Source organism: Scyliorhinus torazame, chromosome 7, assembly GCF_047496885.1.
Source record: "Scyliorhinus torazame isolate Kashiwa2021f chromosome 7, sScyTor2.1, whole genome shotgun sequence".
NCBI classification, from domain to species: domain Eukaryota; kingdom Metazoa; phylum Chordata; class Chondrichthyes; order Carcharhiniformes; family Scyliorhinidae; genus Scyliorhinus; species Scyliorhinus torazame.
In genome coordinates this window covers 175,607,656-175,633,985 of record NC_092713.1, presented here as the reverse complement: position 1 = coordinate 175,633,985, position 26,330 = coordinate 175,607,656, and the positions used below count along the sequence as shown (strand labels likewise).

The window sequence follows — 26,330 nt, the reverse complement described above, 5'->3', positions numbered from 1 at the left end:
TAGGAAGTAGAGACGTTGTTGGGCTTTCTTGACTGTTGCATCAACGTGAGTGGACCAGGGCAGACTGTTGGTGATGGTGACCCCCAGGAACTTAAAGCTATCGACCATCTACACTTCGGAGCCATTGATGCAGACTGGAGTGTGTTTCGAGCTACGCTTCCTGAAGTCGATGATCAGTTCCTTGGTCTTTCCAACATTGAGAGAGAGAACATTGAGATGCAACCAAGTGATTTATCTCCCTCCTGTAGTCTGATTTGTCATTGTTTGAGATACGGCCCACCAGTCGTATCATCCGCAAACTTATAGGTTGAGTTGGAGTTAAATCTTGCCACACAGTCATGTGTGTATAGAGAGTACAGTAGAGGACTGAGCACACATCCTTGCGGGGCTCCGGTGTTGAGGACTATTGTGGAGGAGGTGCTGGTGCCTAGTCTGACTGGTTGCAGTCTGTTGGTGAGGAAGTCAAGGATCTTAGTTTAGGATTAATGGTCGGCACAACATCGTGGCCGAAGGGCCTATACTGTCCTGTGTAATCTGACTGAAATTGGCCGTATCAAGAATTTAAAATGTAAGTTAGATATAAAGTGTCAATTGAATGTTGCGATATTTAAAGCTGGTTTATTAAACATCACCCAGAAAGCTGGTACCAGCCACAGAAATGACCACGGCCCAAGATGGGAATAATGAGTGGTGAGTATCTGCTGATTGTGCTTGTTTGAGATGATTCTTCAACTTACGCTCAGGGGTTTTGGGCATTCAGAGACCAACTCCCTTGGGCTGTGACATCCCAGGAGAGGAGAATGAATCAGGACATCCTAGGAGAAGTGAAGAGACCTGGATATCCTGGAGAGGTGAAACCAAAATGAAAATGCTGGAAAATCTCAGCATGTCTGGCAGCATCTGTAGGGAGAGAAAAGAGCTAACGTTTCGAGTCCAGATGACCCTTAGTGTCCTACAGATGCTGCCAGACCTGCTGAGATTTTCCAGCATTTTCTTTTTGGTTTCAGATTCCAGCATCCGCAGTAATTTGCTTATATCCTGGAGAGGAGAATGGATTGGGACATCTTGGGAGAGGAAAATGGACCAGGACATCCTGGGAGAATAACAGGAAGGGCTAAATGAGTCTCAGAAATTGGAGCTGAGGGAAGCTGAACCTCCACAGAGGGTGACCTCTTGACAGGGTAGGGCTGTAAGATATCGAACCAGAGGCATGTACTCACACAATGAGCCCCAGCACACTCCCTGAGTCACCAAGTCACTCTGCCAGAAATATAGACACTCCCCGTACAGTGGGCCAATCTACTCTCTCCAGACCTCTCTCTCCTGTGTCCCTCTCTCCTGTGTCCCTCCCTCCAGTGTCACTCTCTCTTGTGCAAGGGCTGATCCCACCACAGCACGTTATCACTGCTTGGATGCTGTGGGTCTTCTTCTGATCTGCTGTCAAACACATCCGAGGCTACACTTCCCACACTGATGTTGTCAGTTTGAAAACCTCCCGAGGATGAAGAATGCTATTCACACACTGGAAATCTCTGTTAAACATTTACCTGGGGAACTGAGACAGCAGCTGCAATAAGTGAGGCTTTACTGGGACAATGCCAAGTTTAAATCCCCACCTGATCTGCTGCTCAAAGTCACCTCCGTTTCACCATCAGTTTCCCAAGCTTCAGGAAACTCCAGTTATTCCAGAAATATTTGGATTGTCTGTGAGAGACGTCAATCAGAGAGGCCCACCCACTCTGCCCATTCTCTCCTCTTCCTCTCCCACAGCTGCTTCATTTCCTGTCGGGACTGAAAACCAAGTCAGGAGACGGTGAGTGAAGGAGCAGAATTTATAATTATCCAGCTGGGGCGGGATTCTCCGACACCCCCCCCCCCCCCCCCGCCCCGACGCCCCCCCCCCCCCCCCCCCCAACCCCCCCCCCCCCCCCCAGGACGGGTCGGAGAATTGCCGGGGGCTGGTGTGAATCCTGGCCCCGCCGTGTCCCGAAGTCTCTGCCACCAGAGATTCGGCGGGGACGGGAATCGCACCGCGCCAGATCCGGGCCGAAGTCGGTGGAATGCCTGTCCCACCGGCGTGGATTAAACCACCTTTTGAAGGGCGGGGCGCGGGCGGGCTCCGGGGTCCTGGGGGGGGGGGTGCGCCGTGGGGGCACTCTTTTTTTTCTGCCTCCGCCATAGTGAAAACCCCCTCCCCTGCGCATGTGTGGGGATGACGTCAGCTGGTGCTCCCGCGCATGCGCGGAACTGCGACGCCCGGCAAAGACCTTTCGGCCCCAGCTGGCGTGGCGCCAAAGGCCTTTCCCGCCAGCCGGTGGAGCGGAAACACGGGCGAGATTCTCTGACCCCCCTGCCGGGTCGGAGAATCGCCGGGGGCTGGTGTGAATCCCGCCCCCGCCGGTTGCCGAATTCTCTGGCACTGGAGATTCGGCGGGGGCGGGAATCGCGGCGCGCTGGTTGGCAGCCCCCCCCCCCCCCCCCCCGCGATTCTCTGGCCCGGATGGGCCGAAGTCCCACTGCTAAAACGGCTGTCCCGCCGGCGTAGATTAAAACACCTACCTTACCGGCGGTGCGGGCGGGTCCTGGGGGGGGTGCAGGGCGATCTGGCCCCGTGGGGTGCCCCCACGGTGGCCTGGCCCGCGATCGGGGCCCACCGATCCGCGGGCAGGCCTGTGCCGTGGGGGCACTCTTTTCCTTCCACCTTCGCCACGGTCTCCACCATGGCGGAGGTGGAAGAGACTCCCTCCACTGTGCATGCGCGGGAATGCCGTCAGCGGCCGCTAGTGCTCCCGCGCATGCGCCGCCCGGAGATGTAATTTCCGCGCCAGCTAGCGGGGCACCAAAGGCCTTTTCCGCCAGCTGGCGGGGCGGAAGTTCGTCCGGCGCGGGCCTAGCCCCTTAAGGTTGGGGCTCGGCCCCCAAAGATGCGGAGCATTCCGCACCTTTGGGGCGGCGTGATGCCCGACTGATTTGCGCCGTTTTGGGCGCCGGTCGGAGGACATCGCGCCGATACCGGAGAATTTCGCCCCAGCTCCGGCCTTTGGGGCGGCCCGAAGCCGGAGTGGTTGCCACCACTCCATCACGCCGGGATCCCGGTGCTTTGTGCTGAACTGTTCGATTGACTGTGTTGGATATTGAGTGTTTATTGGGAGCTTTTCCCTTCTGATTTACAGGCTGAGTTTTGTTGATGGGTCATTACTGAATATGAGAAGGTGAGGTGTAATTATCTGGCAGGGGCAGAGACACGTTTATTCAAATGTCTTTTAATGTCTTCTTTAAACATTTTACCTGAAGGCCTGGGCCTTTCCCAAAAGCCTGGGCTTGGATTTGATAGTTTTGCCCGGTGCTGTGTCTTTCTGAATTTGGGATATGCAGTCTGAGTGAGTGCAGTCTGTCTAATTTCCCAGGATAAACCAGAACCCTTCAATCAGCTGCACTGAAGCAACATTTTCCTCAGCTTCCAACACTTCATAGAATCCACAGAATTATAGAATCCCTACAGTGCAGAAGGAAGTCATTCGGCCCATCGAGTCTGCACCGACCATCCAAAAGGGCAGTCCACCCAGGTCCAACCCCTGCCCTAAGTCACCAAGGGAAAATTTAGCATTGCCAATCCACCTAAACTGGACAGCTGTAGACCATAGAAGGAGAACCAGGAGGGAACCCACACAAACATGGGGAGAATGTGCAAACACCATACAGTCACCCAAGACCCTGGTCACCAGCGCTGTGAGGCAGAAGTGCTACCCATTGTGCCACCATGCCACCAATTTCCTGCCGTATAGGGCAGCACGGTGGTGCAGTGGTTAGCATTGCTGCCTCACAGCGCCGAGGTCCCAGGTTCGATCCCAGCTCTGGGTCACTGTCCGTGTGGAGTTTGCACATTCTCCCCGTGTTTGCGTGGGTTTCACCCCCGCAACCCAAAGATGTGCAGGGTTGGTGGATTGGCCAAGCTAAATTACCCCTTAATTGAAAAAAATTAATTGGGTACTCTAAATTTTTTTTTAAATATCCTGCCCTATGTCTTTTCAAATAATTTGGGAAAACAAGGTGAGAAATTTCAAATTTCCATTGAATTAACATTTCTACTGAGTGCTTTTATGTTAAACATACACTCTAAGGGTAAAACTAGACTTTGAACACAAAACATGAGCTCATCATGAATGTATAGCCCATTTTACCCTCAGCCAGAATCTTTTTCAGTTTCTGGGAAGATGAGGAATGGACGGAGGAAAGTAAATAGCCATGTTGTTTGCTCCTCGTCATTCTACTGCTGGAAACAGGATGTGTGACAGTCAAGTGGGGAAAAAGAAAGGACTTGTATCTGATAGCAGGAATAGCAGACTGGCAGTCACTGTGGAACAGTCTCTAACTGAGGAGTCAGCCCCTTCAGCAATGGAAAATGAAAATCACTTATTGTCACAAGTAGGCTTCAAATGAAGTTACTGTGAAAAGCCCCTAGTTGCCACATTCCGGCGCCTGGTCGGGGAGGCTGTTACGGGAATCGAACCGTGCTGCTGGCCTGCCTTAGGCTGCTTTCAAAGCCAGCGATTTAGCCCTGTGCTAAACAGCCCCTGTAGGAGAGGGAGTTGGAGGAAATCATGTTTCCGTTTCCTGTTTTACAGAAATATTGCACTGCACTATACCAGAGAATACAGAGAGATTGGATAGACATCACAGATAGATCCTGACCATCACCCAAGGAACAACTGCACAACTGTGAGAAGACATCCAGTCCCTCCACAGCATTGCTCAACAGAGAAGGTTGGGCAGTGAAACCATCATCTGGAAATCAGTTGGGTCAGGAGAGATTTTGACATATAATCAGATCTGAAACTGGGCAGTGGTACGGAACCTTCCATCAGAACCAACCTTTCTGAAACTTCACATGTCGCTGGTCGGTTAGGGTGAGGCTGGGTGTAAGTGTGTGTAGACTCCAAGTGAGGTGAGAGCTTCAATCACTCATCAAACCTCATGAACCACTGACTAATTCCTACAGATGAGAGCTGTTCCAGTCTGAAGTGTGTGTCGGGACCTATACAGGTACATAAGATCTTCTGAGGTGCATTTGTTACAACTACTGTTACCAAGAGTGCAGACACATGGAAGAAAAACGATTCAGGTGTGATGTTTGTGATAAAGGTTTTGTGAATTCTACAAAGCTCCTGAGGCACCAAGTGATTCACACAGGGGAGAAACCCTTCAGGTGTGATGTTTGTGAGAAGTCCTTCTCACAAGCATCGAACCTCCGTCAACACCAGCAAGTTCACACAGGGGAGAAATTCACATGCGGGGTGTGCGACAAATCATTCTCGCAGGCATCGACCCTCCGTAAACATCAACGCATTCACACAGGGGAGAAACCCTTCCTATGTAAGGTATGTGACAAATGATTCTTGGATTCATTAGCTTGTGTACACCGACATCTTCACATGTATTGAATGTGATAAATCGTTCCCAGTGTCTCATTTCCTCTTTGCACAGCAATACATTCACATAGGAGACAAACCATTCACATGTGTTGGTTGTAACAAATCATTCTCAGACCAATCAGCCTTCTGCACACACTGGTGAGAAACCATTACGGGCGAAATGTGTTACAAATCATTCTCATAGTCATCAGACCCCCACAGACACCAGCACATTCACACTGTGGCTCACCTGCTCCCTTACACTATGTTGTTTACCCTTCAGTCCTCACACAGGGGAGCTGTCCTTCCAAAGTACTATCTGTCTGAGCAGTCTCTGTCTCCAACCACTCCCACCAATCGTTTCTAGAAGGTCAATTTAACCTTTGACCAGATAATCAAAAGATGGCATCATATGTACAGAAGCTCCTGCTTATGCACAAGTTTCAATACGATGGACAAGAGGGCAATATCTAAATATTAAATATCTATATGTTAATTTTTGAAACCTTAACTCTTAGTTATTGAGTCGAGAGTACAGAAAGATCACAAGTTTTTTTAGTAATTTTATGAGGTTTTGTAAAATGCCTTGGAGATGGCTCTGACTTTGTCATAAACATTGGGCTGGATTCTCCGATCCCCAATGCCGAAATCGCATTCGGCGACAGGGCAGAGAATCCCCGATGACGCCGAAATCGGGGGCAACGCCGAAATCGGGGGCAGCGCCGCTTTCGCGATGCTCCACCCCTGAAAAGCGTGTACACCGTATCCACGGCGTCCGTATGTTGACTGAGGCCCGCCCTGCGATGCTCTGTTCCCGACCAGCTGTGTTCCCGATGGTGTGGGTCTCTCATGGTCTCACCTGTCGGGAACTCAACGCAGCGACTACGGACTCCGTCCAGCGTCGCCACAGCTGGGGGAGGGCCGATCCGCAGGCAAGGGTGGACATATTCGGGGCTGGGGGCACTGTGGTGGGGCAGTCCAGGGTGCGTGAGCCGGCCAAAAGGGGGGACTATTTCGCGGGCTGAGTCCGCAAGAGGCAACCGCCATGAAGCACGGCGCGGCTGCTGCAGGCCACCACCGTGCGCATGCGCAGGCACAGTCCCAGCAATTCTCCAGGCCATATCGGCAGCTAGAGCCGGGTGCTCTACGCTGCCTCCCTGCTAGCCCCCAGCAAAACGGGGAATCAGTGGCCGTTTTGCGCCAGTTTTCCTGGCATAAAACGTCACCGTTTTCACGGCGGCGTGGGGACATAGTCTCCAAATCGGAGAATCCAGCCCATTATCTCTAATAAAGCCCCCTTGGATGCAGGCTGAAAACTATCTCCAGCGCTCAGAAAATGTGTCACAAGACAACACAGCAAAGTCTGGATCATGATTTCTGTTTCATTTTCAATTCTTCTTTTCCATAAAGCAACCATTCACATGTGAGGTGTGTGACAAATCATTCTCACAGTCATCGATGCTTCGTGTACACCAGCGCATTCACACAGGAGAGAAGCCCTTCAGGTGCAAGGTGTGTGACAAATCATTCTCAGTGTCATCGACCCTCCGTGAACACCAACGCATTCACACAGGAGAGAAGCCCTTCAGGTGCAAGGTGTGTGACAAATCATTCTCTAAGTTATCGAACCTCCGTGCACATCAACGCATTCACACGGGAGAGAAGCCCTTTAGGTGCAAGGTGTGTGACAAATCATTCTCGCAGTTATCGCATCTTCGTGGACACGAACGCATTCACAAAGGGGAGAAACCCTTCATGTACGAGGTGTGCGACAAAGCATTCTCGTGCACATCTACCCTTCATCAGCACCAACGCGTTCAAACAGGAAAGAAACCCTACCCATGCAAGGTATGAGGCTAATTATTCTTGGACTCACTGGCTTCTGCATACACCAGCTTCACATGTACGCTATGTGACAAATCATTGCTTCCCTCTGCACAATGCAACGCATTCACAAAGGAGACAAGTCATTCATATGCGAGATGTGCGACAATTCATTCTCACAGTCATCGACCTCCACAGATACCAGCGCATTCACACTGCAGCTTACACTGAAAGTTGTGAAAGTTGTTTACCCTCCAGTACTCACAGGGGAGCTGTCCTTCCAAAGCACTGCCTGCCTCCAACCTCTTCACCATCAGTCCAGTTGTTTTAAAAAGGTCAAATTAACCTTTGACCGGATCGGCAGACATCATCAAAAGAAGATATCAATATGTATAGAAGCTGCTGCTTGTGCACAAGTTTCCTGACGATGGACAAGAGAGCAATATCTGAATATTAAATGCATATATATGTTAATTTTTGAACTTTAAATCATAGTTTTTGAGTTGAAAGGATAGAAATCACAAATGTTTCTTCACTAATTTTATGAGGTTTTGTAAAATGCAGTTGTCTTGGAGATGGCCCTCAAATAGTCAACAGGAAATTGAGGAGCAAATATGGAAGAAGATTACAGATAGCTGCAAGAAATATAGGGTGGTAATAGTTGGGGACTTTAACTTTCCCAACATTGACTGGGATAACCATAGTATTCGGTGCTTGGATGGAACAAATTTTGTTGAGTGTATTCGGGAGGAATTTCTCATTCAGTATGTGGATGGCCCGACTAGAGGGGGGGGGGCAAAACTTAACCTCCTCTTGGGAAATAAGGAAGGGCAGGTGACAGAAATGTTAGTGAGGGATCACTTTGGGATCATTGACCATAATTCCATTTGTTTTAAGATGGCTATGGGGAATGATAGGTCTGGCCCAAAAGTTAAAATTCTAAATTGAGGCAAGGCCGAAGGAACTTGCAAACATTGTTTGGGGGGGGGGGGGTCGTCTGTTGGGAGGCAAAGGGACGGCTGGTAAGTGTGAGGCTTTCAAAAATCAGTTAACTAGGGTTCAGGGTAAGCACATTACTTTTAGAGTGAAGGGCAAGGATAGTAGAAGTAGGGAATCCTGGATGACTTGGAATATTGAGGCCCTGGTCCAAAAGAAGGAAGCATATGACATGCATCAGCAGCTGGGATCAAGTGGACCCCTTGAAGAGTATAGAGGTTGTCGGAGTAGAGTTAAGAGAGAAATCAGGAGGGCAAAAAGGAGACACGAGATTACTTTGGCAGATAAGGCAAAGGAGAATCCAAAGAGATTCTACAAATACATAAAGGGCAAAAGAGTAACTAGGGAGAATGTAGGGCCTTTTAAGGATCTACAAGGTCATCTATGTGCGGATCCACAAGAGATGAGTGCGATCCTAAATAAATATTTCTCATCAGTATTTACTGTTGAGAAAGGCATGGGTGTTCGGGAACTTGGGGAAATAAATAGTGATGTCTTGAGGAGTGTAAATATTACAGGGAAGGAGGTGCTGGAAGTCTTAAAGCACATCAAGGTAGATAAATCCCCAGGACCTGATGAAATGTATCCCAGGATGTTGTGGGAGGCTGGGCAGGAAATTGTGGGTTCCCGAGCAGAGATACTCTGCTCCATCTAAGCCCTTCACACAATGACTGTCCAAGTTAATGTTGGGAATGTTGAAAAGCGGGTACAATTTTGTCTTTTAAAAAGCATTTTGACAGTTATATGAGAAAGATGGGTATAGAACATAGAACATAGAACAATACAGCGCAGTACAGGCCCTTCGGCCCACGATGTTGCACCGAAACAAAAGCCATCTAACCTACACAATGCCATTATCATCCATATGTTTATCCAATAAACTTTTAAATGCCCTCAATGTTGGCGAGTTCACTACTGTAGCAGGTAGGGCATTCCACGGCCTCACTACTCTTTGCGTAAAGAACCTACCTCTGACCTCTATCCTATATCTTTTACCCCTCAGTTTAAAGTTATGTCCCCTCGTGCCAGCCATTTCCATCCGCGGGAGAAGGCTCTCACTGTCCACCCTATCCAACCCCCTGATCATTTTGTATGCCTCTATTAAGTCTCCTCTTAACCTTCTTCTCTCCAACGAAAACAACCTCAAGTCCATCAGCCTTTCCTCATAAGATTTTCCCTCCATACCAGGCAACATCCTGGTAAATCTCCTCTGCACCCGCTCCAAAGCCTCCACGTCCTTCCTATAATGCGGTGACCAGAACTGTACGCAATACTCCAAATGCGGCCATACCAGAGTTCTGTACAGCTGCAACATAAACTCCCGACTCCGGAACTCAATCCCTCTACCAATAAAGGCCAACACTCCATAGGCCTTCTTCACAACCCTATCAACCTGGGTGGCAACTTTCAGGGATCTATGTACATGGACACCTAGGTCCCTCTGCTCATCCACACTTTCAAGAACTTTACCATTAGCCAAATATTCCGCATTCCTGTTATTCCTTCCAAAGTGAATCACCTCACACTTCTCTACATTAAACTCCATTTGCCACCTCTCAGCCCAGCTCTGCAGCTTATCTATATCCCTCTGTAACCTGCTACATCCTTCCACACTATCGACAACACCACCGACTTTAGTATCGTCTGCAAATTTACTCACCCACCCTTCTGCGCCTTCCTCTAGGTCATTGATAAAAATGACAAACAGCAACGGCCCCAGAACAGATCCTTGTGGTACTCCACTTGTGACTGTACTCCATTCTGAACATTTCCCATCAACCACCACCCTCCCATCCAAGACTTTACCCACTACAGACGTGAGGCTCACCGGTCTATAGTTGCCGGGGTTGTCTCTGCTCCCCTTTTTGAACAAAGGGACCACATTTGCTGTCCTCCAGTCCTCTGGCATTATTCCTGTAGCCAATGATGACATAAAAATCAAAGCCAAAGGTCCAGCAATCTCTTCCCTGGCCTCCCAGAGAATCCTAGGATAAATCCCATCAGGTCCCGGGGACTTATCTATTTTCAGCCTGTCCAGAATTGCCAACACCTCTTCCCTACGTACCTCAATGCCATCTATTCTATTAGCCTGGGGCTCAGCATTCTCCTCCACAACGTTATCTTTTTCCTGAGTGAATACTGACGAAAAATATTCATTTAGTATCTCGCCTATCTCTTCAGACTCCACACACAATTTCCCATCCCTGTCCTTGACTGGTCCTACTCTTTCCCTAGTCATTCGCTTATTCCTGACATACCTATAGAAAGCTTTTGGGTTTTCCTTGATCCTTCCTGCCAAATACTTCTCATGTCCCCTCCTTGCTCGTCTTAGCTCTCTATTTAGATCCTTCCTCGCTACCTTGTAACTATCCATCGCCCCAACCAAAACTTCACACCTCATCTTCACATAGGCCTCCTTCTTCCTCTTAACAAGAGATTCCACTTCCTTGGTAAACCACGGTTCCCTCGCTCGACGCCTTCCTCCCTGCCTGACCGGTACATACTTATCAAGAACACGCAGTAGCTGATCCTTGAACAAGCCCCACTTATCCAGTGTGCCCAACACTTGCTGCCTACTTCTCCACCTTATCCCCCCCCAAGTCACGTCTAATGGCATCATAATTGCCCTTCCCCCAGCTATAACTCTTGCCCTGCGGTGTATACTTATCCCTTTCCATCATTAACGTAAACGTCACCGAATTGTGGTCACTGTCCCCAAAGTGCTCTCCTACCTCCAAATCCAACACCTGGCCTGGTTCATTACCCAAAACCAAATCCAACGTGGCCTCGCCTCTTGTTGGCCTGTCAACATATTGTTTCAGGAAACCCTCCTGCACACACTGTACAAAAAACGACCCATCTATTGTACTCGAACTATATCTTTTCCAGTCAATATTTGGAAAGTTAAAGTCTCCCATAATAACTACCCTGTTACTTTCGCTCTTATCCAGAGGGATATGGGCTAAATGTGGGCAATTGAGACTAGCTTAGTGGTTAAAAACTAGGCGACATGGACAAGTTGGGGCAAAGGGCCTGTTTTCTTGCTGTAAACCTCTATGGCTTTGACTTTGTCATAAATGTTATCTATAATCTAAATCCCCCTGGGTGCAGGCTGAAAGCTGTCTCCAGCACTTGGAAAATGTGTCAAGAGACAGCACAGCAAAGTCTGGATCATGATTTCTTTTTCATTTCTTCCTTTAGGGAGAGCTAGCCCTGAATGCCCAGGAGCACCCGTTGACTGGAGGGCAGGTTCCGTACATCAAGGAGCTGACGGAACAGGAGGAGTTCATGAGGAATCTGTTTGACCTCTCCATACCCACGATAACCAATGGTGGATCATATATAAGACCATAACACATAGGAGCGGATGTCAGCCATTTGGCCCATCAAGTCGGCTTTCCCATTCAATGAGATCATGACTGATCTGATGCAATAACCCTCAACTCCACTTTCCTGCTTTATCCCCATAAATTTTGATTTCCTTACTGATTAAAAATTTGTCCATCTCAGCCTTGAACATACTTAATCCAGTATCTACAACCCTCTGCAGTAAATAGTTCCACCGACTCACTACCCTCTGAGAAGAAATTCCTCCTCATCGCTGTCTTAAATGGACGACCCCTTACTCAGATTATCCCTTCTGGTCCTAGACTTTCCCACAAGTGGAAACATCCTCTCAGTATCTGTACTGTCAAGCCCCTTGAGAATCCTGTAAGTCTCAAGGTCACCTCTCATTCGTCTAAACTTCAATGAGTCCCAACTTGCTCAACCTCTCCTCATCCCTTCATGCCCGGGATCAACCTAATGAACCTTCTTTGGATTGCCTCCAATCTTTCCTTAGATAAGGGGACCAAAACTTTCACAATATTATAGGTGTGGTCTAACTCATGCCTTGTATAGTTTTAGCATGGCTTCCTTATTTTTGTACTCCATTCACTTTAAAATAATGGTCAATATTCCATTTGCCTTCCCAATTACCTGCTGAACTTGCATGCTAGCTTTTGTGATTTATACACGAGGACCCTCCAAATCCCTCTGTGCTGCAGCTTTCTGCAGTCTTTCTCTATTTTAATAATATTCAGCTCCTTTATTCTTCCTGCCAAAGTGCATTACTTCTCACTTTCCTACATCATAATCCATCTGCCAAGGTTTTGCCTGCTCACTTTTTTAAAATTATTTTTTTCCAATTAAGGGGCAATTTAGCGTGGCCAATCCACCTAACCTGCACATCTTTGGGTTGTGGGGGTGAAACCCACGCAGACACAGGGAGAATGTGCAAACTCCACACACAGACAGCGACCCAGGGCCGGGATTCGAACCCGGGTCCTCAGCGCATAGTCCCAGTGCTAACCACGTGCCGCCTTTTTGCCCACTCACTTAACCTGTCTGTATCCCTCTGCAGAATTTTTGTGTCATACTTAACATTTGCCTTCCCATCTATTTTTGTGTCATCTGCAAACTTGGCAATTGTGCATTCATTTCCCTCATCCAAGTCATGAATATATATTGCAAATAATTATCACCCCAACACTGATTCCTGTGGCACTCCACTACTTAAAGGTTGCCATCCTGAAAATGCCCCTCATATCCCAACTCTCTATCTTCTATTAGTGAGACAGTGGGGATGAGTGTTTGGACCATCAAGACGAGAGTTAATTTACATGTCAAAAGATAAGGAGAGTAAGACAAAGAACAATGCAGCACAGGAACAGGCCCTTCGGCCCTCCAAGCCTGGACCAGTCATGATACCAACCTTTGCCAAAACCCTCAGCACTTCCTTGTGCTGTATCCCTCTTTACCCATCCTATCTATGTGTTTGTCAAGATGCCTTTTGAACACCGTTAATGTATCTGCTTCCACAACCTACCCTGCCAATGCCTTCCAGGCACTCGCCACCCTCTGCGTAAAAAACCTGCCTCGCACATCTCCTCTAAACTTTGCCCCACGGACCTTGAACCTATGCCCCCTGGCGACTGACCCCTCCAGCCTGGGAAAGAGTGCCAGCCCATCCACTCTATCCATGCCCCTCATAATCTTGTGGACTTCTAACAGGTCACACCTCAACCGCCGTCTTTCGAATGAAAACAGTCCAAATCTATTCAGCCTCTCCCCATAGCTAACACCCTCCAGACTAGGTAACATCCGAGTAAACCTCCTCCACCCTCTCCAAAGCCTCCACATCCTTCTAGTAGTGTGGCAACCAGAATTGTGCGCAATATTCCAAGTGACACCTCACCAAGGTTCTGTACAACTGTAGCATGACTTGCCAGTTTTTATACTCGATGTCCCGTCCAATTAAGGCAAGCATTCCATATGCTTTCTTGATGACCTTGTCCACTTGTGTTGCCACCTTCAAAGATCTGTGGACATGCATACCCAGATCTGTCTGACTTACTATATTCCTAAGAGTTTTGCCATTTACAGTATGTTAGGCCTACCAAAATGCATTACATAGAACATTACAGCGCAGTACAGGCCCATCGGCCCTCGATGTTGCGCCGACCTGTGAAACCACTCTAAAACCCATCTACACTATTCCCTTATCGTCCATATGTCTATCCAATGACCATTTGAATGCCCTTAGTGTTGGCGAGTCCACTACTGTTGCAGGCAGGGCATTCCACGCCCTTACTACTCTCTGAGTAAAGAATCTACCTCTGACATCTGTCTTATATCTATCTCCCCTCAATTTAAAGGTATGTCCCCTCGTGCTAGACATCACCATCCGAGGAAAAAGGCTCTCACTGTCCACCCTATCTAATCCTCTGATCATCTTGTATGCCTCAATTAAGTCACCTCTTAACCTTCTTCTCACTAACGAAAACAGCCTCAAGTCCCTCAGTCTTTCCTCATAAGACCTTCCCTCCATACCTCGCAACATTCTGGTAAATCTCCTCTGCACCCTTTCCAATGCTTCCACATCCTTCCTATAATGCGGCGACCAGAATTGCACGCAATACTCCAAATGCGGCCGCACCAGAGTTTTGTACAGCTGCAACGTGACCTCATGGCTCCGAAACTCAATCCCTCTACCAATAAAAGCTAACACACCGTACACCTTCTTAACAACCCTCTCAACCTGGGTGGCAACTTTCAGGGATCTATGTACATGGACACCGCGATCTCTCTGCTCATCCACACTGCCAAGAATCTTACCATTAGCCCAGTACTCTGTCTTCCTGTTATTCCTTCCAAAATGAATCATCTCACACTTTTCTGCATTAAACTCCATTTGCCACCTCTCAGCCCAGCTCTGCAGCTTATCTATGTCCCTCTGTAATCTGCAACATCCTTCCGCACTGTCCACAACTCCACCGACTTTAGTGTCATCTGCAAATTTACTCACAAATCCTTCTACGCCCTCCTCCAGGTAATTTATAAAAATGACAAACAGCAGTGGCCCCAAAACAGATCCTTGTGGTACACCACTGGACTCCAATCTGAACATTTCCCATCAACCACCGCCCTTTGTCTTCATCCAGCTAGCCAATTTCTGATCCAAATTGCTAAATCACCCTGAATCCCATGCCTCCGTATTTTCTGCAGTAGCCTACCGTGGGGAACCTTATCAAACGCTTTACTGAAATCCATATACACCACGTCAACTGCTTTACCCTCATCCACCTGTTTGGTCACGTTCTCAAAGAACTCAATAAGGTTTGTGAGGCACGACCTACCCTTCACAAAATCGTGTTGACTATCCCTAATCAAATTATTCCTTTCTAGATGATTATAAATCCTATCTCTTATAAACCTTTCCAAGACTTTGTCCACAACAGAAGTAAGGCTCACTGGTCTATAGTTACCGGGGTTGTCTCTACTCCCCTTCTTGAACAAGGGGAAAACATTTGCTATCCTCCAGTCTTCTGGCACTATTCCTGTAGACAAAGATGACTTAAAGATCAAAGGCTCAGCAATCTTCTCCCTAGCTTCCCAGAGAATCCTAGGATAAATCCCATCCGGCCCAGGGGACTTATCTATTTTCACACTTTCCAGAATTGCTAACACCTCCTCCTTATGAACCTCAAGCCCTTCTAGTCTAGTAGCCTGAATCTCAGTATTCTCCTCGACAACATTGTCTTTTTCCTGTGTGAATACGGACGAACAATATTCATTTAGCACCTCTCCTATCTCCTCGGACTCCACGGAAGTAGTGACTTCCCACTACTGTCCTTTTGTCCAATGTGGCCCTACTTTTACCCTAGTCATTCGTTTATTCATGACATATCTAGAGAAAGCTTTAGGATTATCCTTGATCCTACCTGCCAAAGACTTCTCATGTCCCCTCCTGGCTCTTCTTTAGGTCCTTACTAGCTAACTTGTAACTCTCGAGCGCCCTAACTGAACCTTCATGTCTCATCTTTACATGAGCCTCCTTCTTCCTCTTGACAAGTGATTCAACTACTTTAGTAAACCATGGTTCTCACGCTCGACCACATCCTCCCTGCCTGACAGGGACATACTTATCAAGGACACGCAGTTGCTGTTCCTTGTACAAGCTCCACATTTCAATTGTGCCCATCCCATGCCGTTTCCTTCCCCATCCTATGCATCGTAAGTCTTGCCTCATCGCATCATAATTGCCTTTCCCCCAGCTTTAACTCTTGCCCTGCGGTATATACCTATCCTTTTCCATCGCTAAAGTAAACGTAACCGAATTGTGGTCACTTTCACCAAAGTGCTCACCTACCTTCAAATCTAACACCTGTCCTGGTTCATTACCCAGTACCAAATCCAATGTGGCCTCGCCTCTTGTTGACCTATCTATATACTGTGTCAGGAAGCCCTCCTACACACATTGGACAAAAACGGACCCATCTAAAAAGATTTACTAGGATGTTACCGGGACTTGATGGTTTGAGTTATAAGGAGAGCCTGGATAGACTGGGACTTTTTTCCCTGGAGCGTAGGAGGCTTAGAGGTGATCTTATAGAGGTCTATAAAATAATGAGGGGCATAGACAAGGTAGATAGTCAACATCTTTTCCCAAAGGTAGGGGAGTCTAAAACTAGAGGGCATAGGTTTAAGGTGAGAGGGGAGAGATTCAGAAGGGCCCAGAGGGGCAATTTCTTCACTCAGAGGGTAGTGAGTGTCTGGAATGTGCTGCCAGAGGTAGTAGTAGAGGCGGGTACAATTGTGTCTTTTAAAAAGCATTTAGATAGTTACATGGGTAAGATGGGTATAGAGGGTTATGGGCCAAGTGCGGGCAACTGGGACTAGCTTAATGGTAAAAACTGGGCGGCATGGACTGGTTGGGCCGAAGGGCCTGTTTCCATGCTGTAAACTTCTATGATTCTATAAAGTACTCGAACCATAGTGTTACCAGTCAATATTTGGAAAGTTAAAGTCCCCCATAACAACTCCTGTTACTTTTGCTCCTATCCAGAATCATCTTTGCAATCCTCTCCTCTACATCTCTGGAACTTTTAGGAGGCCTATAGAAAACTCCCAATAGGGTGACCTCTCCTTTCCTGTATCTAACCTTAGTCCATACTACCTCAGTAGACGAGTCCTCATCAAACGTCCTTCCTGCCACCGTAATACTGTCCTTGACTAACAATGCCACCTTTCCCCCAATCTTTTACCACCTTCCCTGAGCTTACTGAAATATCTAAACCCCAGTTCCTGCAACAACCATTCCTGTCCCTGCTCTATCCATGTCTCCGAAATGGCCACAACATCGAAGTCCCAGGTACCAACCCATGCAGCAAGTTCACCCACCTTATTCCGGATGCTCCTGGCATTGAAGAAGACACACTTTAAACCACCTTCCTGCCTGCCAGTACACTCCTGCAACCTTGAAACCTTACTCATGACCTCACTACTCTCAACCTCCTGTATACTGGAGCTACAATTCAGATTCCCAACCCCCTGCTGAATTAGTTTAAACCCTCCCGAAGAGCATTCGCAAATTTCCCCCCGAGAATATTGGTACCCCTCTGGTCCAGGTGTCGACCATCCCGTTTGTAGAGGTCCCACCTACCCCAGAATGAGCCCCAATTATCCAGGCATCTGAAACCCTCCCTCTTGCACCATCCCTGTAGCCACGTGTTCAACTCCTCTCTCTCCCTATTCCTCGTCTCGCTACTACGTGGCATGAGTAACAGCCCAGAGATAATAACTGTTCTAGCTCTAAGGTTCCACCCTAGCTCCCTGAATTCCTGCCTTACATCCCTATCCCTTTTCCTACCTATGTCGTTGGTGCCTATGTGGATCACGACTTGGGGCTGCTCCCCCTCCCCCTTAAGGATCCCGAAAACACGATCCGAGACATCAAGGTCCCTGGCACCTGGGAGGCAACACACCAACCGCGAGTCTCTCGTTCCCACAGAATCTCCTATCTATCCCCCTAATAATGGAGTCTCCAATGACTAATGCTCTACTCCTCTCCCCGCTTCCCTTCTGAGCAACAGGGACAGACTCTGTGCCAGAGACCTGTACCCTATGGCTTACCCCTGGTAATTCCCCTCCCCCACCAGTATCTAAAGCGGTATACTTGTCACTAAGGGGAACGACCACAGGGGATCCCTGTACTGACTGCTTCCTCCCAGCCCCTCTCACCGTCACCCATATATCTTCATTCTTCGGAGTAACTACATCCCTGAAGCTTCTATCTATGACCACCTCTGCCTCCCGAATGATCCGACATTCATCCAAAGCAGTGGATGTAGTGTACATGAATTTTAGTAAGGCATTTGATAAGGTTCCCCATGGTAGGCTTATGCAGAAAGTCAGGAGGCATGGGATAGTGGGAAATTTGGCCAGTTGGATAATGAACTGGCCAACCGATAGAAGTCAGAGAGTGGTGGTGGATGGCAAATAATCGGCCTGGAGCCCAGTTACCAGTGGCGTACCGCAGGGATCAGTTCTGGGTCCTCTGCTGTTTGTGATTTTCATTAATAACTTGGATGAGGGAGTTGAAGGGTGGGTCAGTAAATTTGCAGACAATACGAAGATTGGTGGAGTTGTGGATAGTGAGGAGGGCTGTTGTCGGCTGCAAAGAGACATAGATAGGATGCAGAGCTGGGCTGAGAAGTGGCAGATGGAGTTTAACCCTGAAAAGTGTGAGGTTGTCCATTTTTGAAGGACAAATATGAATGCAGAATACAGGGTTAACGGTAGGGTTCTTGGCAATGTGGAGGAGCAGAGAGTTGCCACTCAAGTGGATAGAGCTGTGAAGAAGGCCTATGGTGTGCTAGCGTTCGTTAGCAGAGGGATTGAATTTAAGAGCCGTGAGGTGATGATGCAGCTGTACTAAACCTTGGTACGGCCACATTTGGAGTACTGTGTGCAGTTCTGGTCGCCTCATTTTAGGAAGGATGTGGAAGCTTTGGAAAAGGTACAAAGGAGATTTACCAGGATGTTATCTGGAATGGAGAGTAGGTCTTACGAGGAAAGGTTGAGGGTGCTAGGCCTTTTCTCATTAGAACGGAGAAGGATGACGGGCGACTTGATAGAGGTTTATAAGATGATCAGGGGAATAGATAAGAGTATACAGTCAGCGACTTTTTCCCCAGGTGGAACAAACCATTGCAAGGGGACATAAATTTAAGGTGAATGGTGGAAGATATAGGGGGGATGTCAGAGGTAGTGGGGGCATGGAATGCACTGCCTGTGGAAGTAGTTGAGTTGAAAACATTAGGGACCTTCAAGTGGCTATTGGATAGGTACGTGGATTACGGTAGAATGATGGGGTGTAGATTAATTTGTTCGGGACAACATTGTGGGCCGAAGGGCCTGTTCTGTGCTATATTTTTCTATGTTCTATGTAGCTGTGGGAGGCGAGGGAGGAGATTGCAGGTTCCTGATCCAAATTTTTAATTCTTCTCTGGCCACAGAGAGGTGCCAGAGGACTGGAGAACCGCAAATTCTCCAGCATTCGCTGCTCCCAATGTGGTCTCCTCTATATCGGAGCGACCAAACACAGACTGGGTGATCGCTTTGCTGAGCATCTTCGGTCTGTGCGCATTCAGGACCCGTTGCTTGCAATTTTAACAAAAGACCCTGCTCCCATGCCCACATGTTGGCCTGTTGCAATGCTCCAGTGAAGCTCAACGCAAACTGGAGGAACAACATCTCATTTTCCGGTTAGACACGCTACAGCCTTCCGGTCTCAACATCGAATTCAACAACTTCAGATGATCAGCTCTACCCCATCTCGACCCATTTGTTTTCATCCCATTTCATTTTATCTGTCTTAATATATATTTAACCCCCTCCCAATCTTATCCACCTTTCCTTAACCTTTCTCCTCTTTGCTTCCCCCTTCCCATCCCCCCACATCTACAGTTCAACCTCAGCTGTTAGTTTCTCTGCTGTTTGGCCTTTCACATCTATTGTTCTCTCTGGGGACTGCCATTCGCATTCATTCCCCTTGGTTTCTGTGGCCATTAGCACCCGGTTTCCCTGGGTTTCTGGGGCTATGACTCATCTTTCGTTCTCACTCCACAGTATAAATATTTCCCACTTTCTCTGTCTGTTAGCTTTGACAAAGAGTCATCGGACTCGAAACGTTGGCTCTTTTCTCACCCTACAGGTGCTGCCAGACCTGCTGAGATTTTCCAGCATTTTTTCTTTCATTTCAGATTCCAGCATCCGCAGTAATTTGCTTTTATGTAGGAAGAGTGTGATTGCACTGGAGGAATGCAGAGGCGTTTCACCAGGATGGTGCCTGGGATGGAACATTTAAGTTATGAAGAGAGGTTGGATAGGCTTGGATTGTTTTCGCTGGAGCAGAGAAAACTGAGTTGCGACCTGATCGAGGTGTACAAAATTATGAAGGGCATGGACATGGTGTATAGGGAGCAGCTGTTCCCTTCAGTTGCAAGGTCAGTTACGAAGGGAAACAAGTTCAAGGTGAGGGGCAGGAGGTTCAGGGGGATTTATAAGAACATAAGAAATAGGAGCAGGAGTAGGCCATCTGGCCCCTCGAGCCTGCTCCGCCATTCAATGAGATCATGGCTGATCTTTTGTGGACTCAGCTCCATTTTCCGGCCCGAACACCTTAACTGAGGAAAAACATTTTTACTCAGAGGATGGTGACAGGATGGAACGTATTGCCTGGGGGGTGATAGAGGTGGGTTGCCTCACATCCTTTAAAATGTACCTGGATGAGCATTTGACACGTCTTAATATTCGAGGCTATTGGCCAAGTGCTGGCAAATGGGATTAGGATTGGCAGATCAGGCGTCTTTCATGCGGCGGTGGAGATTCGATGGCCGAAGGGCCTTTTCTGCACTTGTTCTGTGATTCTTCTCTGTGATAATAATTGTGATTTTCCGCCTGTGACAGATACACAGGTGTCCATGGGCACATCAGATGGTGAAGGAGGAGAGCTGGCAGCAGTGTTCAAGATTTCTGAAACAGGTGATGAGGAAGGGATAGAGGTGAATACCTCACAGCAATGTGGAATGGCAGCTGCAGTGGAGGAGGGAGACGAATGTCAGGAGGGGAAGATGTCTGATTTGAAGGCAAATGTTGATGAGTTCAAGTTAAATATTGTGGCTTGTGTGAAGGAAGAGGCCTGTGATGCTCTGGCTGCTGTGGTGGAGGGAAAGCACTCCGAAGCCTCTGGAGGTGAGGAACCTGCAGCTTTGGGAGTAGAAGCTCCGCAATCTAGAAGAGCACATGGAATGCATCAGGCCCATGCTGCTGGTGAAGAAAATGAAGATGATTTGAAACTTCTTGAGCGCTTACATCAGCAAAAGGTTAAAAGTACAGACAGTCGTCAGGCCACTTCTAACTTGCTTCATCAAACTTTGACTGAATTTAAGATGGATGTTAGCCACAATCTGCAAAGACACAATGAGATTCTTCAGCAGCATCTACAAAGAAACAATGAGATTCTTCAGCATCATCTACAAAGAAACAATGTGATTCTACAGTGGCACAATAATGTTCTGAGACAGCAGAATGAGATTCGAGACCAGCATCTACAAAGAAACAATGAGATTCTTCAGCAGCAGAATGAGATTCTTCAGCAGCAGAATGAGGTTCTTTGTCAGCTTCTGAGAAGAAGCAATGAAACTTTGAATGGAATGAGACAGATTCTGTGTCAGATTGAAGCGCCTGCACCTTCTGGCCAGCAGCAGCCCAATGCTGAGGCATCGGCTGCTGGACGTGCCTTTAACACTGGGGAGATCCTGTCACGGGGACGGGGAAGGTGCACAAGAAATTAGGGTCCCTGCCTCCAACACTGGTGTTGGACGGTGGCACAGTGGTTAGCACTGCTGCCTCACATCCCAGGTTCAATTTCAGCCTCGGGTGACTGTGTGGAGTTTGCACTTTCTGCCCGTGTGTGCGTGGGTTTCCTCCGGGTGCTTTGGTTTCCTCCCACAGCCCAAAGATGTGCAGGTTAGGTGGATAGGCTGTGCTAAATTGCCCTTAGTGTCCAAACGGTTAGGTGGGGTTACGGGGATGGGGTGGAGGTGTGGGCTTAAATGAGGTGCTCTTTCCGAGGGTCGGTGCAAATCCGATGGGCCGAAAGGCCTCCTTCTGCACTGTAAATTCTATGATTCACTGCCTCCTCTATCACATTATTCTGCCTCCTCTATCATGAAGAATACCTTTCTGTCTTTTTGGTCTGGGTTTTTGCCATGACAGAAAGCCTCCACCATGAGGCCAATGACCGAAGAGCCCCGAATGTGGAAGTCCGTCCCCCACAATAACAGCACTGCCCATTTTCATGAGGCCAGGAATGGACAGGGTCAGGGTTTGCATGTCACTGAGGCAGCTGTCCAGAGAAATCAGCAGCTGCCTCCACTTATGTGGTTTTGGCTGAGAGGTGTCTGAAAGATTTGACCCAGTAGGTGCTGGACTGAAATCCATTGATTCATTTGGATAGATAAATTGGGTACCCTTGTGGAGTAGAAAGGTACTCCTTTGGATATGGTTGCCACACATCTTTGCGGCAGGTAAGTTGCACTCCGGGAAAAGTAAAATGTTCTCTAGGAATACAAAAAGTAGGGGTGAATGTGTGTATAAAGTGCATTAATCCATTGGAACTGAGAGCTCATTGGAACTGTCAAGAACATAAGAACTAGGAGCAGGAGTAGGCCATCTGGCCCCTCGAGCCTGCTCCGCCATTCAATGAGATCATGGCTGATCGTTTGTGGACTCAGCTCCACTTTCCGGCCCGAACACCATAACCCTTAATCCCTTTATTCTTCAAAAATTGCCAAAAATGTCAAGATAAACTGTCAGAAAGTTGTTAGGCTCAAAAGAAATTTAACACTTGAACTTTGACTCTTTGAAGAAACTGATTGGAGTTTTAAAATGATTGCCTTTCATGCTGTTGACACAAGACTGGATCAGTGTTGCATGACAAATCTCACATTATCACCATCCATTATTGGGAGGCGGTGAAGTGGTGGTACTGTCACTGTGGATCCAGGTTCGAATCCCACCATGCCAGATGGTAAAATTTTAATTAAAAGCCTAATGATGACCGTGAAACCATTGTCAATTGTCGTAAAACCCCAGCTTGTTCACTAATAGAACACAGAACAGTACAGGCCCTTCGGCCCATGATGTTGTGCCGACCATTTATCCTAATCTAAGATCAACCTAACCTGCACCCCTTCAATTTACTGCTGCCCATGTGCCTGTCCAAGAGTCGCTTAAATGTCCCTAATGACTCTGACTCCACCACCTCCGGTGGCAGTGCATTCCACACACTCACCATTCTCTGTGTAAAGAACCTGCCTCTGACATCTCCCCTATACCTTCCTCCAATCACCTTCAAATTATGTCCCCTCGTGACAGCCATTTCTGCCCGGGGAAATGTCTCTGGCTATCCACTCTGTCCATGCCTCTCATCACCTTGTACACCTCTATTATGTCACCTCTCTACCTTCTTCGCTCCAGTGAGAAAAGCCTTAGCTCCGTCAACCTTTCTTCATTGGACATGCCCTTCAGTCCAGACAGCATCCTGGTAAATCTCTGCACCCGCTCCAAAGTCCACATCCTCCCTAGAATGAGGCGACCAGAGCAGGACACAATATTCCAAGTTGGTCTAACCAGGGTTTTATAAGAACAAGGAACAAAGAAAAATTACAGCACAGGAACAGGCCCTTCTGTCCTCCAAGCCTGCGCCGATCCAGATCCTCTATCTAAAACTGTCGCCTGTTTTCTAAAGATCTGTATCCCTCTGCTCCCTGCCCATTCATGTATCTGTCTAGATACATCTTAAAATGACGCTATCGTGCCCGCCTCTACCACCTTCGCCGGCAATGCTTTCCAGGCACCCACCACCCTCTGCGTAAAAGAACTTTCCATGCATATCTCCCTTAAACTTTTCCCCTCTCACCTTGAACTCATGACCCCTAGTAATTGAGTCCCCCACTCTGGGGAAAAAAGCTTCTTGCTAGCCACCCTGTCTATACCTCTCATGATTTTGTAGACCTCAATGAGGTCCCCCCTCAACCTCCGTCTTTCTAATGAAAATAATCCTAATCTACACAACCTCTCTTCATTGCAAGCGCCCTCCATACCAGGCAACATCCTGGTGAACCTCCTCTGCACCTTCTCCAAAGCACCCACATCCTTTTGGTAATGTGGCGACCAAAACTGTACGCAGTATTCCAAATGTGGCCGAACCAGTCTTATACAACTGTAACATGACCTGCCATCCCTTGTACTCAATACCCCTTCCGATGAAGGAAAACATGCCGTATGACTTCTTGACCACTCTATCGACCTGCGCAGCCACCTTCAGGGTACAATGGACCGGAACACCCAGATCTCTGTACATCAATTTTTCCCAGGGCTTTTTCATTTACCGTATAGTTCGCTCTTGAATTGGATCTTCCAAAATGCATCACCTCGCACTTGCCCGGATTTAACTCCATCTGCCATTTCCCCGCCCAACTCTCCAATCTATCTATATTCTGCTGTATTCTCTGACAGTCCCTTTCACTATCTGCTACTCCACCAATCTTAGTGTCATCTGCAAACTTGCTAATCAGACCACCTATACCTTCCTCCAGATCATTTATGTATATCACAAACAACAGTGGTCCGAGCACGGATCTCTGTGGAACACCACTAGTCACCCTTCTCCATTTTGAGACATGGACTTCACTTTTTCCATCAACCTGCCATGGGATACTTTATCAAATGCCTTACTGAAGTCCATGTATAAGACATCGACAGTCCTTTCCTCATCAATCAACTTTGTCACTTCCTCAAAGAATTCTATTAAGTTGGCGAGACGTGACCTTCCCTGCACAAAACCATGTTGCCTATCACTGAGAAGCCCATTTTCTTCCAAATGGGAATAGATCCTATCCCTCAGTATCTTCTCCAGCAGCTTCCCTACCACTGACGTCAGACTCACTGGTCTATAATTACCTGGATTATCCCTGCTACCCTTCTTAAACAAGGGGACAACATGAGCAATTCTCCAGTCCTCCAGTACCTCACCCATGTTCAAGGATGCTGCAAAGATATCTGTTAAGGCCCCAGCTATTTCCCCTCTCACTTCCCTCAGTAACCTGGGATAGATCCCATCCGGACCTGGGGACTTGTCCACCTTAATGCCTTTTAGAATACCCAACACATCCCCCCTCCTTATGCCGACTTGACCTAGAGTAATCAAACAGCTATCCCTAACCTCAACATCCGTCATGTCCCTCTCCTCGGTGAATACCGATGCAAAGTACTCGTTATGAATCTCACCCATTTTCTCTGACTCCGCGCATAACTTTCCTCCTTTGTCCTTGAGTGGGCCAACCCTTTCTCTAGTTTCCCTCCTGCTCCTTATATATGAATAAAAGGCTTTGGGATTTTCATTAACCCTGTTTGCTAAAGATATTTCATGACCCCTTTTAGCCCTCTTGATTCCTCATTTCAGATTGGTCCTACATTCCCGATATTCTTCCAAAGCTTCATCTGTCTTCAGTCGCCTAGACCTGATGTATGCTTCCTTTTTCCTCTTAGCTAGTCTCACAATTTCACCTGTCATCCATGGTTCCCTAATCTTGCCATTTCTATCCCTCATTTTCACAGGGACATGTCTGTCCTGCACTCTAATCAACCTCTTTTTAAAAGCCTCCCACATATCAAATGTGGATTTACCTTCAAACAGCTGCTCCCAATCCACATTCCCCAGCTCCTGCCGAATTTTGGTATAGTTGGCCTTCCCCCAATTTAGCACTCTTCCTTTAGGACCACTCTTGTCTTTGTCCATGAGTATTCTAAAACTTATGGAATCGTGATCACTATTCCCAAAGTGATCCCCGACTGAAATTTCAACCAGCTGGCCGGGCTCATTCCCAACACCAGGTCCAGTATGGCCCCTTCCCGAGTTGTACTATTTACATACTGCTCTAGAAAACCCTCCTGGATGGTTAGGGCAGCACGGTAGCCTTGTGGATAGCACAATTGTTTCACAGCTCCAGGGTCCCAGGTTCGATTCCGGCTTGGGTCACTGTCTGTGCGGGGTCTGCACATCCTCCCCGTGTGTGCGTGGGTTTCCTCCGGGTGCTCCGGTTTCCTCCCACAGTCCAAAGATGTGCAGGTTAGGTGGATTGGCCATGATAAATTGCCCTTAGTGTCCAAAATTGTCCTTAGTGTTGGGTGGGGTTACTGGGTTATGGGGACAGGGTGGAGGTGTTGACCTTGGGTAGGGTGCTCTTTCCAAGAGCCGGTGCAGACTCGATGGGCCTAATGGCCTCCTTCTGCACTGTAAATTCTATGCTCCTTACAAATTCTGCTCCATCTAGACCTCTGACACTAAGTGTATCCCAGTAAATGTTGGGAAAATTAAAATCTATCACCACCACCCTGTTGCTCCTACATCTTTCCATAATCTGTTTACATATTTGTACCTCTATCTCGCACTCTCTGTTGGGAGGTCTGCAGTACAGCCCCAACATTGTTACCGCACCCTTCCTATTTCTGAGCTCTGCCCATATCGCCTCACTGCTCGAGTCCTCCATAGTGCCCTCCTTCAGCACAGCTGTGATATCCTCTCTGACCAGTAATGCAACTCCTCCACCCCTTTTACCTCCCTCTCTATCCCGCCTGAAGCATTGATATCCTGGGATATTTAGTTGCCAATCATGCCCTTCCCTCAACCAAGTCTCTGTAATAGCAATA

The 26,330-nt window shown here is 47.8% G+C and overlaps 1 protein-coding gene across 3 annotated transcripts; it reads left to right on the top strand.

Annotated features, from left to right (window-relative positions):
* Positions 1 to 1,623: 1,623 nt before the first annotated feature.
* Positions 1,624 to 22,685, top strand: LOC140426721 (uncharacterized). 3 transcript variants are annotated; one of them, XM_072511819.1, is made up of 5 exons: positions 1,624 to 1,813; positions 4,626 to 5,378; positions 6,822 to 7,007; positions 11,433 to 11,562; positions 20,523 to 22,685. In XM_072511819.1, exons 2-5 carry the CDS (start codon positions 5,103 to 5,105, stop codon positions 21,407 to 21,409), a joined length of 1,479 nt encoding a protein of 492 aa, XP_072367920.1. In that variant the 5' UTR covers positions 1,624 to 1,813; positions 4,626 to 5,102; the 3' UTR covers positions 21,410 to 22,685. The 3 variants fall into 3 exon arrangements, with proteins under 3 accessions (XP_072367920.1, XP_072367918.1, XP_072367919.1); XM_072511817.1 differs by having other exon boundaries at positions 1,626 to 1,813; positions 6,822 to 7,259; XM_072511818.1 differs by lacking the exon at positions 1,624 to 1,813 and adding an exon at positions 2,969 to 3,212 and having other exon boundaries at positions 6,822 to 7,259.
* Positions 22,686 to 26,330: the final 3,645 nt, after the last annotated feature.

Coding starts and splice junctions, on each gene's coding strand:
- LOC140426721 (XM_072511817.1), top strand. CDS start 5,103: ATGGAAGAAAAACGATTCAGGTGTGATGTTTGTGATAAAGGTTTTGTG. Junction 5,379..6,821: donor AGAAACCCTTCCTATGTAAG/GTATGTGACAAA, acceptor TTTTCCATAAAG/CAACCATTCACATGTGAGGT. Junction 7,260..11,432: donor AGAAACCCTACCCATGCAAG/GTATGAGGCTAA, acceptor TTCTTCCTTTAG/GGAGAGCTAGCCCTGAATGC.